The sequence below is a fragment of the Salminus brasiliensis genome, chromosome 2, assembly GCF_030463535.1.
Source record: "Salminus brasiliensis chromosome 2, fSalBra1.hap2, whole genome shotgun sequence".
Classification (NCBI taxonomy): domain Eukaryota; kingdom Metazoa; phylum Chordata; class Actinopteri; order Characiformes; family Bryconidae; genus Salminus; species Salminus brasiliensis.
Genome location: NC_132879.1, coordinates 10,530,354 through 10,543,930, shown reverse-complemented (window position 1 = coordinate 10,543,930; position 13,577 = coordinate 10,530,354). Strand labels below are relative to the sequence as shown.

Sequence of the window (13,577 nt, the reverse complement as noted above, 5' to 3'; positions counted from 1 at the left end):
TGCATCTGTGCCATCAAGCCATACAAGATATAAAAGTGAGTGAGGTGATAAAGTCCATGCAGATAAACAGTCAGAGGTATAGTCATGCAGTGAGGTGAGGATGAATCAATGCGAGGCCCCAGAGCAGGACAGCGGGCAGCAGGGTAGTGGAGAGACCGGTCTGGCGGAACCAGGAGGGAACAGAATAAGAGAGGCTAAGAGAGGAGACTAAGAGAACAGCAGTTTCCTCAGTTCCTAATTCAATTATAAAATGGCAGTTGACAAAAACAGATAATCCAGAAAACCTTTGTTGGATTACTAGAAAGACAAATCACAACTAAATCTTAGATCGGGCCCAAAAACACCAGCCTGAACCGCCCTGAACCTGAACTTTTTTTTAGAAAGTAGACCATTAAAACTGAACTTTTAATCACAATTCCGAGTTGCTTGAATGAGCAAAATCTGTTCAGAATGATGTTAATGAACAGAGCAATATTTAATAATGCAACTCCAATGATTAAAACACCAGCATTGCCAACAGTGATACACAGGCTTAAACATTGGTAAAATATGCTACAAGAATGATGTCTGAATGACTTTCCTTTAGTCTAATATAATTTAGCAAGGTTTACTTTCTGAACAGTACACAATACTTATATTTTTAGGATAAGCGTATAGCCTCAGTGCAAACGACCGAGGTGACGTTTAGCTGAAAAATTCTAGGACAGGTTGATGCCGGGCCGTCCGGCTGGCTACACACCGTGCTGCTGGTCAAGTGTAATGTGGGCAGTAAAGAAGCTCACGTGTGCGAGCTGGCAAGGTCAGAGCTTTGTGATTATAACATAAGAAAAAATGAAAACTTTTTTTACGATCACAGTTGATTTTGTTACTTTGCTATATTGTGATTATCAAGCCAGAGCTTTATATATATATATATATATATATATATATATATATATATATATATATATATATATATATATATATATATATATATATATAGCATTAAAACCGAAGGCCTACATCACAGACCATTTTCTTGAGCTCGACCCGTCAGGGCCCGAGGAAAGTGGTGGGAAAGCTTGGCCCGGCCCGAGTTCGGGTCAGCCATCGGGTCGGGCTTGGACAACCCATGTATGACTGCAAAAGATCTGCAGTACGATTTAGCAGACTCTAAAGTGGTGGTGCACTGTTTTACTGTGCAGTGACACCTGCACAGATATTACCTTCGTGGAAGTGTCATCAGAAGGAAATGTTGGAAACAGGTCCTGTAGACTGCTGAAGTTAAAGTAGAACCGTAGGACACCCCTAATAAATGCATTAAGCTACAGATGTGCAAATGCACACACACACACACACACACACAGTCTGTCTAGTAGAGAAGTATTGCTAATAGAATAGGACTCTCTGGTGCAGAAAACCTATTGGCACCATGCTGCCTAATGCCTGGCGTGGGCCAGAGGGGAATAAACCCCCCCAGCATTGAGCTTTGGAGCAGTGCAACTGTGTTCTCTGGAATGATGGTCCTCTACATCCTTATCACACGTCTCGGTGTAATCATCAGAAAGAGGCATTTGCTCTCGGTAAGGTCTTAGAAAGATATTCATATTTAATCCAGCAGACCCCAAACAGCAGCCTGTGAGACTGTGGCAGTGCAGCGTTGGCAAAGGCACCGGCAAATAAAATAGAGCGTTAAAATATTAATGCCTGAGATTTGTGTATCTGGTAGCCATGTGAAAATAACAATAATTAAGAAGATCCTGATGCTTCTGAAGCACATCAAAGCTCCTTATGATAAGAACGCTGCATTAATTTTTGGAAATGCAGTCCTGGTTGGTAAACAGGTGCTTAGAGAGTGAATATTTGGGGATTTTGGAGCGCCTTGTTTTTGGATACTGGTCATGTCTGAGACTTGTCTGAGACTGTGCAAGTTGGATACAAGAATGAGTGTGTGAGTGTGGAATGTGTCCTCCCTGGGTAAATAAAACAGTTTACGTAGTTGAAAGTTGCTGCGATTTCTACCTGGAAAAAGGTTTAATGTGAATTTAAATGCAGTAGTGTTGGAGACCAGTGGATAAATAGTGGATGTGTGGTGTTTTCCTTATGGCCACACACACACACACACACACACACACACACACACACACACACACACACACACACACACATCTTTTGCTGAAATGGGCAGAAGGTGAAGGAATGCCTCATTTTGGATTAGTCTCTGCACCCCGACGTTCTGCAGGATTCTCTCTTGCTGTTTTTTTTTTTTGTTTGTTTTTTGTAATTACTGTTTTACTGTGTTGCTGAATTCTAAAAGGTGTAAAATTGCATCTGTGTATTGTGATGTGTTGATCTAAAGGTGGGGATGCTATTTGTTATGCTATTTGTAATATTCCATAAAATATATTGTTGCTGTCACACAAAAACCCTGTATCTCCAAAATAGCAACTTTACAGGAAGAAAAAAAAAACATTGAATGGAAGTCAATGTAGAAGGTTTTTATCCCAAGTAATTCTGGAGGATTTCTATTGGTCCATCCATTATGGATCTGTGCCACAATGTAAAGGGAAAAAAAAATATATATATATACTACGTCCAAATGTTTGTGGGCACCCCTTCTTCTCATGAATGCATTCATTGCACCCATTGTTGACGCAGATGTGCAAATACATACACACACATCTTGTCTAGTACCTGTGGAGAAGTCCTGCCAATAGAATAGGACTCTCTGGAGCAGATAAATAGGAGCCTATGACATTAGAAGGGTTCACACACCACGGCATTGAGCTGTGAAGCAGCAGAACTGTGTTCTCTGGAATGTTGGATGGTGCTTCATCCAGTATTTTGGGATGAGGTGTGGTGGTGATCATCCAACAGCCTGACCTCACTGACGCTGTTGTTGCTAAATGCAATCAAATCCTCATAGCAATGGTCCATAATGTAGTGGAAAGCCTAGAGGAAGTAGTGAGGGAGTAGCAGTAGAGAGTTACTTCAACATGATATTACACTGATCTAAGTTCAGCTACACTGTACCTCAGGTGAGTGTTACAGAGTCTTGCCCTATAAACTGCAATTTCCTGTGATGGTAAAATATAACTACCATGTAATTACCGACTGTACGCCATTCTAAAATTACCGTATCATTTACAATAATAACTGTATTCTGCACAGAAACTCTGTAGCACTGTTAACATCCAGTGGTTTTCTGTATATATTTGGCTGGAAACCAAAGTAATACCAAACTGGTCTGTTGATTGTTCTTATTATAGACAAGCTTGTTCATCTTCTTCACTCTATATATGAGAGCAGAGCTCAGGAACCAGTTTCATTTGCATTTCCCCCAGTCTGTAATTAAGTGCAGTCTTTTCTACTGCATACGTTTTGAACTAACCATAAATTACAGTGATTGCACAAAGGAAGTGGTTAACTAAAGAATACAGAATAATGTGGCACAAAGATCATTTGGCTTCGTTTTTGTAAGGATGCACTGGAATAAAACATTTTGACTGCAACCGAACAAAATTAAAACTTTGGCCACTGTTTCCACAGGTCTGTATTAATTTGCCACTTTTTCATCCTTGCATAAAGTACAAAAAAATTAATAAATAGTTATTATTTGAAAAAAGGACAAAACCCCTTCTCTTATTCAGTCTAACACCAAAAGTGCTTTTTTTTGCCGTACTAGACGAATAATTGGTTGCGGATTATTTTGTGCATCACTCTTTTTTTTGGCCAAAATAAAATTCTCTGACTCTGTTTTGTGTAATCTTGTATCTGACTATTTTCAGAATCACACCAAGATCAATCAGATTGATTTATGATAAAATGTAAATGTCATTATGTGAATTGTATCCTATTAATTTTTCCTATTAAATGGTTTTGGTGAGAGAAGGTTTGCACTCACAGTTGTCTATTTGAAGGTAGTGATTGAACTGCCCCCACATTGAAATGTACATGTGCCATAGTAGTATTTAATGTAGTTTGTGCTCAGTTTAACATTTAACAAGTAACATTTCTTTCACTGTTTAAAAAATGGTGTTGCTATTGTCTACATTCTAATATTCTGTAAGAGGGTCCTCTAGTCACATTTGTCTATTCTGTGAAGTCTTAAAAAACAGAACAGTTCAGATTCACTAGAAATTGTGGTGAAATGTAAGATTTCATGAGGTGTTGAATCATTTCATTAATCTTCCGGCTTTACTGTGTGTTGTGCAGGGAGTGCTGTCCAACATCTCATCCATCACAGACCTGGGCGGCTTTGACCCCGTTTGGCTCTTCATCGTGGTGGGAGGGGTCATGTTCATCCTGGGCTTCGCTGGCTGCATCGGGGCACTCCGTGAAAACACACTCCTGCTCAAATTTGTGAGTTTCCATCCTTCGTTGCCCATCTGTGTGCGTTTCCTCCAGATGTTTGGCTCATGTTCCCCTGCTCCCTCATTTCAAGGTTCACTCATTTCCACATGTGGAACTGATGAATTTAATCAGTTGTTTGAACCAAACCCATCTTTAATGAAGTCTAAGTGCTGAGTAGAGCGGAGTGATTGACTACAACTTTTCAACATGGATTATAACATTAATATTATGTGCGTCATGTGGGTTAGATGTCCTTGTATTTATTGTATTAAGTTTATATGTAAAAATGTGGGGTGGGCACCCCTACTCACATCACATGTTTTGTTGATGTATAATTGTACTGCTGTTTTCTTGCTACAGTGTGTTGAGTTCAGCAAATAAAACTGTGCTTTAATGTTGTAGGGAAAAAACACCATATTTAAGTTTGTTTCCAGGTTTTTATGCATTATTTCCACTCAAATCAACAAAGCATGTCCTATTAACAGGGTGCTAGATCTTTTGCATGTGACTCTGTTCAACCTAATTGGTCTATTTAGCTACTTTAGGCTGCACTCACTGCTTACACAGATGTTCAAGTACACACACATCTTTATAATATTCAAAGCATTAAAGTGAAACATTACTTATTGCCAGTAATACCTTTATTTTGAAGAACTGTTTGATTTGCAAGTGTCTACAAACCTTTGGGCGTATAGCGCAAAAAGTATTTTTCACTAACACTCTACCAGTCCTACAGCTCTAACAATTGAATAGTAAGGACTAGTCATCACTATTTTATAGACATACTGCTATCTGGCCTCTGCTGACATCCATTTATTATTAGCTGTTGTAGCGTTTTTCCTGCAATTGGCTTGTCCCCCAGGAATTTCTCAAGGTCCAGCTGTTTTTCACGTGTCCTGTTTCCAGAATGAAGGATTTTAGACAGATAAACCTGTCATTGTTGTTATTTACAATATTGTGGGTTTTTTTCCTCCAGTTTTCAGTCTTCTTAGGGCTTATCTTTTTCCTGGAGCTGACTGCTGGAATCCTGGCGTTCGTTTTTAAAGACTGGATCAAGGACCAGCTCAACTTCTTTATCAACAACAACGTCAAAGCATACCGGGACGACATTGACCTACAGAACCTCATCGATTTTGCTCAAGAATATGTGAGTCTTTGCACACGCCCTTCACCTTCAAACACTGTGCATACTGTTATGACTGTGTATGTAAAGGTAGGAAGGTATGCTGGTATAAAAGAACTGCTAAGGGGCTGAGCTTGCCTTATAAGTTTGGTGACATGAGCTGCAGGAATTGAATAAAGTCCATTATAACCAAGTTTGTACAATTGGATATTTAGCCTACAGAGCAGTGGATAGAGATGGACTTTGTATTGTCCAAATTACAAATACTATTACTATAGGTTACTGTTAAAGAGTGGGCAATTCAGCTGAAATTGTTGCTGCTTCACAACTACTTAACAAATTCCAAACTGTTCATAGAAAAGTCTGGGGAAAAAAGTCTAGAAATCCAGGGTTTTGGGAGCTGTAGTAAGATGAATCTAAAATTAATGAGATGATGTGCTGTAGAACTTACTAAAATTAGGAGATTACCACAAATCGCACAGCTCGTCTAGTCCCTGTAGATAAGTATTGCCAATAGAATAGGACTCTTTGGAGCAGATAGACATGAACCTCTTGACGCCATGCCTAATGCCAGACATGGCCTACAGGAGTGTAACCCCTGGTCATGGTTATCAGTGCTTAAAGAACCCTGATCTCCAGCACATTTCATTACAAAGAGTGTAATTAGTTCTGTTTAATTGGATGAAGTGCAGAAAAATCTGAATGAATAAAACATTCAGTAGTTTTTGGGTGGCATTTTATTTTTTATCTGCCACTGCTGGTGTATTTTGTTTTTTTGTTAATTTGAGGTATTGTAAAATACACCTTTAAATGTAGAGGGAATGCACTGACGTCACATTCCCGCTGGAGCACGCCCCCTTTAGTTAGGCTGAGTGGCAAAACATTAGAATAAGCGTGAATAAAACAAGCGATTGTCTAGCGATTAGTAGACTGGTTCATCCAGGTTGGCTTGCTTTCTCTTTTAATCGAACTTAGCATATCGCTAAATTCCCAACTACGGTGGGCTTGTTTTTTTTCTTCCCACACCCCACTGTTTTCAGTGCGTGGCTTCACCGAACAGTGAGTGCCCACATGTTTCAATACCTGGATTTCAGTCGTTTTCGTAAATTGCAGCAACCCGTTTGCGTCTCTTTTCTTGAGCTTTCGTCAGTCTCTGAAATCCGAATCCGCTTGTACAGTCAGTCGCACAACAACTCTTTCCCGTTTTGTGTTTTAATGGCTTGCACACTGAACGCTAACACTGCCACTGCGGTGAATCCTGCCACCTGTGATGTGTAAGTTGTTGGAGAGTATAAAATAAGACACCTGACTAATGCAAAGTTATACATGCATGTACTTTATCCAGAGCAACTAAAAATATAGCTAATGTGAATAGACTAAAGTGCAAATACACCTCTAATCTAAGATACTACTCAATACAACAGTCAGTACTGATGCCTAGTGATAACAGACCCAGGTACATGCAGCCACTACACTGTGCCTGATTACTGAGGAGAAAAAAAGAATAAGCGCAAGAATAGCACTGATGTAAGTGCTCTTGAAAGATTATCAGACCGTGATTGGCTCAGTTGTTCAGACACCTGAGGGAAGTTCGTTCCACCACCTCAGCTTCAGGACAGAGAAGTGTCTAAATGCTTATTTTCTATAGATCTTGAGAGATGGTAGGTAAACCCAAGCTCCTGGTACAAATTGGATATTTGAAGCTGATCCATTTTTGGCCTTTAAGGCCAGCATCAGGGTTTTAAAAGCAAAACAGTCTTTCTGAGTATTTTTACTTAAAAAGGCCATAGAGGTCGTTTTAGAGGTCATTTTGACCATTGATGATTAAAGACTGCTGTTATTTTCCTGCTATTCCAGCGCATCTCTTGTTACCTTGCCAACGCAGCTACAGCTGATCTCTCTCAGAAAGTACCTGAGGTAAACTGCTTCATCCAAGTTAAACCAGCATGATCAGAATAAGCTAAGCAAGATCGGACAGGATAGAACAGAAATGTTGTGAGGGAGGGAAAAATAAGAGGTTTTGGCCATGCTTTAGAGCCCTGTAGGGGTGTATACAAAAGTTGTACTGACCTCACCGGTTCTCCTATCCAGCTATCCAGCAAGCTAAACACCTCCATACAATCCCGGAATCACGAAGTGTAGTATATTGTGTTTAATTGTACAGCTGGTGTGAACCTGAAAATACAAAAATCTTACGTGAATAACAAGAACATTTATTTGCTAACCATTAACATATGCGCTGTTATTTTGCGTACGACAACAACAAATAGTAATTAGCCTAGTATAAGGATTTACTGGCAAAACATAAGGCAGAATGTGTAGGAACACATTCCATGTGTCCTTAACCTCTCTGCTTAACTCTGTTCTCCCAATAGGGGGCACTAAACTGACAACAAAACAAACTGCAGAGTCAAAACAAAAGTCATGGTTCGATTAGCACTGCAGTTCGGACCTCACAGTGTAGTACAGGTATAAGACTAACCAGGTTTCTTTTTCTTTAAACAGTTGTGCAAGTTACAGTCTGTTCCATCTAGTGCCGTATAGCGCCCCCTGAGGGAGCTAAGACAGCCTGCAGTTTGTTAATTAAGCATAAATGTTAACATATTCAATGTTTTTCACACGCAAAAATACGGACACCTCCTCCTTGTCCAATCCATCATTACTTTGGGTTGAAATAAGATGTTAAAGCCAGAATTTCTGTGAAATAACGGTTTATTTGCAGTGGTTTCAAATCTGAAGGTGAGAACAGTGAGGGGTAAAGAAAAAAGAGAGATAAAAAAAAAAAAACTTTCATCATGTCGTAGCAGTAAGAGATGACCGAAAAAGAGAGAGAAGGGAAGGTGGGGACAAACAAGACTACGGTTACCATAGCAAAACTCCTAAACCGCTACCATTCCCACAGTAGCAATGAAATCCTTGTATTTACCCTGATAGCGCATACTGTGTATTCTCTGTGCAACTGCATGCACTGAACTTGGTACGAGTGCACATATCGTAACAGCCCTAGAGCCTTGGCTAGGCTTTCTGTCTGGCAGATGATATTGTCCAAGGAACCTGTGAATTCTCAGAAGAAATCACCATTCAAATGAAAGCAAAGGATGTGCAAATGTAAAGGTGTGCAAGCAGTCTGCCACTCCGCTGTCCCAGACTGGAACAGCAGCTGATCACTGGTTTGAGTGAAGTCAAGCTATTTGAGACTGATGGCCCACAGTAGTGTGTGTAAGCTGTACTCTGAACTGTTTATGAAAATTGTGGGTTTCTGTAATTTTGTGTTGTTTATCGTGTATCATGTACATGTTGTAGTATATTAGTATATGTTGACCTGCACAGGGACTGCAGATGGAAATTACCTTATTAGCTAACTCCAATGCAAAGCTTTTTTTTTTTTTTGGATGTGTGCATGGCCCGGACAAAAAATACATAATACACTTGACTAAAGGTCAAAATTACTCATGTTGACTGTGCGGAGTCTAGTTGAGCATCAACTGCTCAATCTGCAGTTTGCCTTCGTCATTTTATCAGTTAATAAATAAATGTCACGTTTGCATCAATCATCCCGTCGTTTCTAATTACATATTTTAACTCCAGACGTGATTTTACTTGTTAATTCTTCCAGTGTTATTCTATAAATAGGCAAGCGGTCTTCAAATGGTCCGAATGCTCACTATGGCTGTTCTAGCAGTGACTGAATACCGGCCTTTCTAGTGTTAAAGCTTTAACTATCACATCCACGGTGTTGAGGTGTATTATGATTGTGGTGGTGCTGTTTGATTGGTGTCATTCTTTGAAGACAATGGTTTCAAAGATGATAAAGCACCAAGCTGATCATTATCTGTGCTCTTTGTGTATCAGTGGTTATGCTGTGGTGCCCATGGGCCAAACGACTGGAACCAGAACATCTACTTCAACTGCACGGAGCTGAACCCTAGCCGAGAGCGCTGCGGAGTGCCGTTCTCCTGCTGCCTCAAAGATCCTGCTGTAAGAAACTCACACAAACACACATTCAGTATCACTGGGCTTTCCAGACATGCACAGTATTCATATTAATTAACATATGTATTTTACAGGCCTGATATAAAAGCCTGTTTTTGTTTCTCTTATAATTACACTGTATGGAAGTGTTGACCACATGAAAAGTACTGTATGTTTACAAAATATAATTTTTTTATTAATTATACAATGGTATAGGTTGCAACAATTGCTAAAACTAAAAATCAGTCATGTGAACTTTACAGGAAAAGGAAAAAAACGTAGCCATCAATGTAAAAATGTAAATGTAAAAAATATTGTATTCCAATTTTGTACATTTTGGAGAATTTCTGTTGGTCCATTATTGGTCCAGATTCTAACAGAATGTAAAGAACAACCTCCAGACTCTGATCATGTCAAAAATAAAAAACGAAACCTGGACCTATGAGGTTTATTGTACTACAATGATGATGCTTCTATAGACAGTACTAACAAACTTTTTCATGTTCCAGCACAAGCCAGACTGAGACGTCTCAGCTTTCACTTAGTTTTTTCTCACGCTCAGTCTGGCTTCACCACCATAATGAGTAATTTTCCTTTTTTTTTTTTTTCTACTTTTGATTCAGACGAGACAATGGCAGGAGTTTATAGCGACAAAGCACAGAACAAACTGATCTAACTTGTTAGAAAGAATTTGGCTCCGTGGACATATTCCTTAACCCTATCTGGTCCTCACTGGTGTCCATATCTTGAAACAGCTCTTTGTTTAATTATTTCTCACTTGTTTCTCATGCAAACAAATGAAGAAATTTGGTAGCAGATGCAGAGCATTTAGTTACAGCTTAAATTTACAAATTTAAAAACATACAAAAAATCTAAACTCAAATCTATCAGTAAGGGATGCAAATCAAAATGTATTTCATGAAACACCTGTGCACATAATTATTGTAACATTAATTACATTGTAATTTAAATGTGTGTCAAGATAATATAATGACCCTAGCCCAGATATTTGATCAAGACTTTGTTTTTGTTCTTTAAAAGCTGTCACACTGACACATCGTGCTTTTCTTCCCTTCAGGGGGATGTCTTGAACACCCAGTGTGGCTATGACGTACGGCTTCAAGGCGTAAGTATTTCCCTGATCATCCTGTCTCTGAGTTTGCTAAATCTCTCTAGTATTAAGAATATCCTAAAATCATACACAACTATATCTCACACACCGTGCAACCAGTCATTTCCTCATCCAGCTGTGATCATCATAGTAGAATATATTTGCTGCCATAACAAAGCCTTGTATCCCCAGAAAAAAAACATGAGTTCATGTGGATGAATGTTGATAATGTAATATAATATAATAAATATCCATGTTCACGAGGTAAAGCACAGCTGATGGTGGACGAAATGTGAAATGTGACGATATGTTTTTGGGATGGTAATGTGTCCGCATTATGGTTTCAGCGATGTGAGAGTTTCCCAACATGATAACCATCTCAGCAAATATCACTGCTTTAAGGTATCCCAGTATGCAGCATTTCACAAATCTTCCTCTGGTGGTGGTTGTTGTTTTTCTTTTTCTACTATATTGACCCTTAAAGGAATGAACAGGGTATTCTTTTGTTTAAACAAAGGCTTTACCATAGTTAAAGCTTAAACCAGTGTATTAATAGCAGTATATCTAGAATGTCTCCTTTTTAACAGAAATAAGAAAGTTGCTCAAACTGTTATGGATTAATCAGCTGATCATTTTCTCCATTAATTGGCTGACGAATTGATGGACTCTGAAAATATAAATTGGTGGGATTCTGTTTAGATGATTAACCCCCGCCCCCCCCACCCCCAAAACCAGTATTTACTAATTGAATTAGAGATTTTTGCTAAATAAAAGTCTATGAATTTGGTTAGATGCCCTTGATTGCATATCAAGTAATGGCAACAACATCAGTGAGGCATCATGTTGTTATCATTATATTATATATAGAGAAAAGTAAATTATACAGCCGAAATGATGACTACTCATGAGTCAAGGGGGGGTTGTTAAAATATATTTTCTAAATGGAAAAGACTCTCACACTCACACAGTGTGAAAGAGTGTGTTGACCCCACCCTTTGCAGGGCCTCAAAGGGTTAAGTGCAATAATTGAACGTTTCAGCTGGTAGCGCGCAGGCCTCTAATAACAGTTTGAGCTCTTAACAGTGCTAATTAGCGTCCCGTTTTAGCCGGGGGAAAGCACGGAGCTGTAATTGGGAAGTCAGCGGGTTACGCCAGGCCCCGTTCCGCGCTCCCTGCGTGGGTGTGGTAACACACTGCTGCTCCAGAGAAATGGCAAGGGCACTGCACCAGTCCAGTTACCATGGACACAGTGTGCATGTGTGTGCTTTTGTGAGCAGATCGTACCGCGAGCCACTCACAATCCACCTCTGTGTTTTGAGAAGTAGAGAAATTAAACATTTGGACGGAGCAAAAAAAATAAATTCACATTTCCAAGAGATGACAGGCGAAAACTCCAGATCACATTAGAACAGATGCAGGTAAATACAGTGAGTACAGATAAAAAGGAAGTTGGTAAGTAGTTGAGAGCTTCAGAGCTGGTCTGAAGAACAAAACTTGATTCCAGATTTAGATGAAAGTGTGTAGAAGTGTTCAATTGCATCAGCAGCTCACCTGATTTATCATCATTAAGCACTGACTTACCAAACCAGGTGTTGGATGATGGCCATACTTATAATAATGCTAGACTGTCATGAGGAGAGCTTTGGAGATGTTTACATGTACACAGTGATTTAAAACCACTACTGTCTGTATGAGTGTTTTTAGTATTTATTCTAATATTAGTGTTTTTTCTGAGTAAATAAACACCAGATTTTTTACTCTCAGTTTGGTACTGCCAGTTAACCCAACCATTTCTAACTCCCTCTAGCACTAGGAGGGTAAAAACCTATCACACGTCTCCTCCAATACACACAAAGCCAGCCACTGCCTCTTTTCAAACTGCTGCCGATGCGGCATGACCGGGCAGCCGACACACTCTGAGGAAGTCCCCAACTCCACCGCTCCAGCTAACAGAGGCCTGTGCCGGCCTTTAAGAGTGATGAGGGGAGAGAGAGTTCTATCTACCCACCCGGAGAGTGCACAGCAAATTGTGCTCTCTTGGGCTCCGGCTAATGATGGCAATGTAGCATGGCTTGGAATTCAAACCTCTGACCCCCAGGCAGTGCATTTATTTATTTATCTTAAATATATTGTTGCTTTTGTGTATCTCCAAAATTTCAGCTTAAAAGAAAAAAAACCCTCTTGACTTTTAATGGAAATCAGTGTAAATAGATTTCATCTATTTGTCATTGTGGAGCTTTTCTATTGGTCCATTAATCATAAAATTTTAAGGCAATGTAAAGAAAAACGGTCCGATTTAATGTGAACAAAGTGTAAAACAAAAATGGAGATGCAAGGTTTTTCTGTGACACCAGTATATTCCATTTCAGTCCTAAAGGTAAAGGTTGGAAAATGGTTGTTCAGCATTTAGTTATGACTGTTTTAGTATTTAAACCCACGTAAATGTCCCTGCAGCACCACTGAAATTTGTTTTCTGCAGTTTCCCGGAGAGCCGGTCTCCACAGCTCTGTGCCAAGCCCCTGTATCAGGCTGACTGAGGCACGGGAAGGGTGGAAAGGAAGTTAGAGACAGACGGAAGGGAAAAAAGATCAACAAAGAGGGACCTGAGTTGAATTAGGCCCCCGGGTGGGAAGAGAGGGGGTGGCGTACACCATTAAAACAGTGACTTCCCTCTCTTTTCATTGGCTCTCCCCATATCACCACAGCTTCCTATTGGCCCAGGGTTCGCCTGTCCAGGTCTTTCGTGTCATCTGCTGACAACAAGACAAAAGGTTGATCTGGGCGGTGGCTCTGTTGGGGAACTGAAGCCAGAATATTTGTTTTGTTTCCTCTCCTTTGAACATCAGTGTCCTCCACAGTGAATCATACTTTCATCTAAACTGTGGTTTCTGACTTTGGACTGGTAGAAAGCTGTTCTTCGTGCTTTCCATTTTGCCATGGTCATAACAAACTTTGCATTCTGGGAGCGTTGACTTTACAGGAGAAGGAAAAACAAGATTTTACTCCAAGTTCCATTTTGGATTATTTCTGTTTGTCCAT

The 13,577-nt window shown here is 39.7% G+C and overlaps 1 protein-coding gene across 1 annotated transcript in view; it reads left to right on the top strand.

Annotated features, from left to right (window-relative positions):
* tspan17 (tetraspanin 17) overlaps positions 1-13,577 on the top strand; it is a 51,037-nt gene that overhangs the window by 23,962 nt on the left and 13,498 nt on the right. The window contains exons 3-6 of the mRNA XM_072674304.1: positions 4,195-4,341; positions 5,309-5,479; positions 9,308-9,433; positions 10,506-10,553. Coding sequence (XP_072530405.1) covers positions 4,195-4,341; positions 5,309-5,479; positions 9,308-9,433; positions 10,506-10,553 — 492 coding nt within the window. The remainder of the gene's footprint in view (positions 1-4,194; positions 4,342-5,308; positions 5,480-9,307; positions 9,434-10,505; positions 10,554-13,577) is intronic.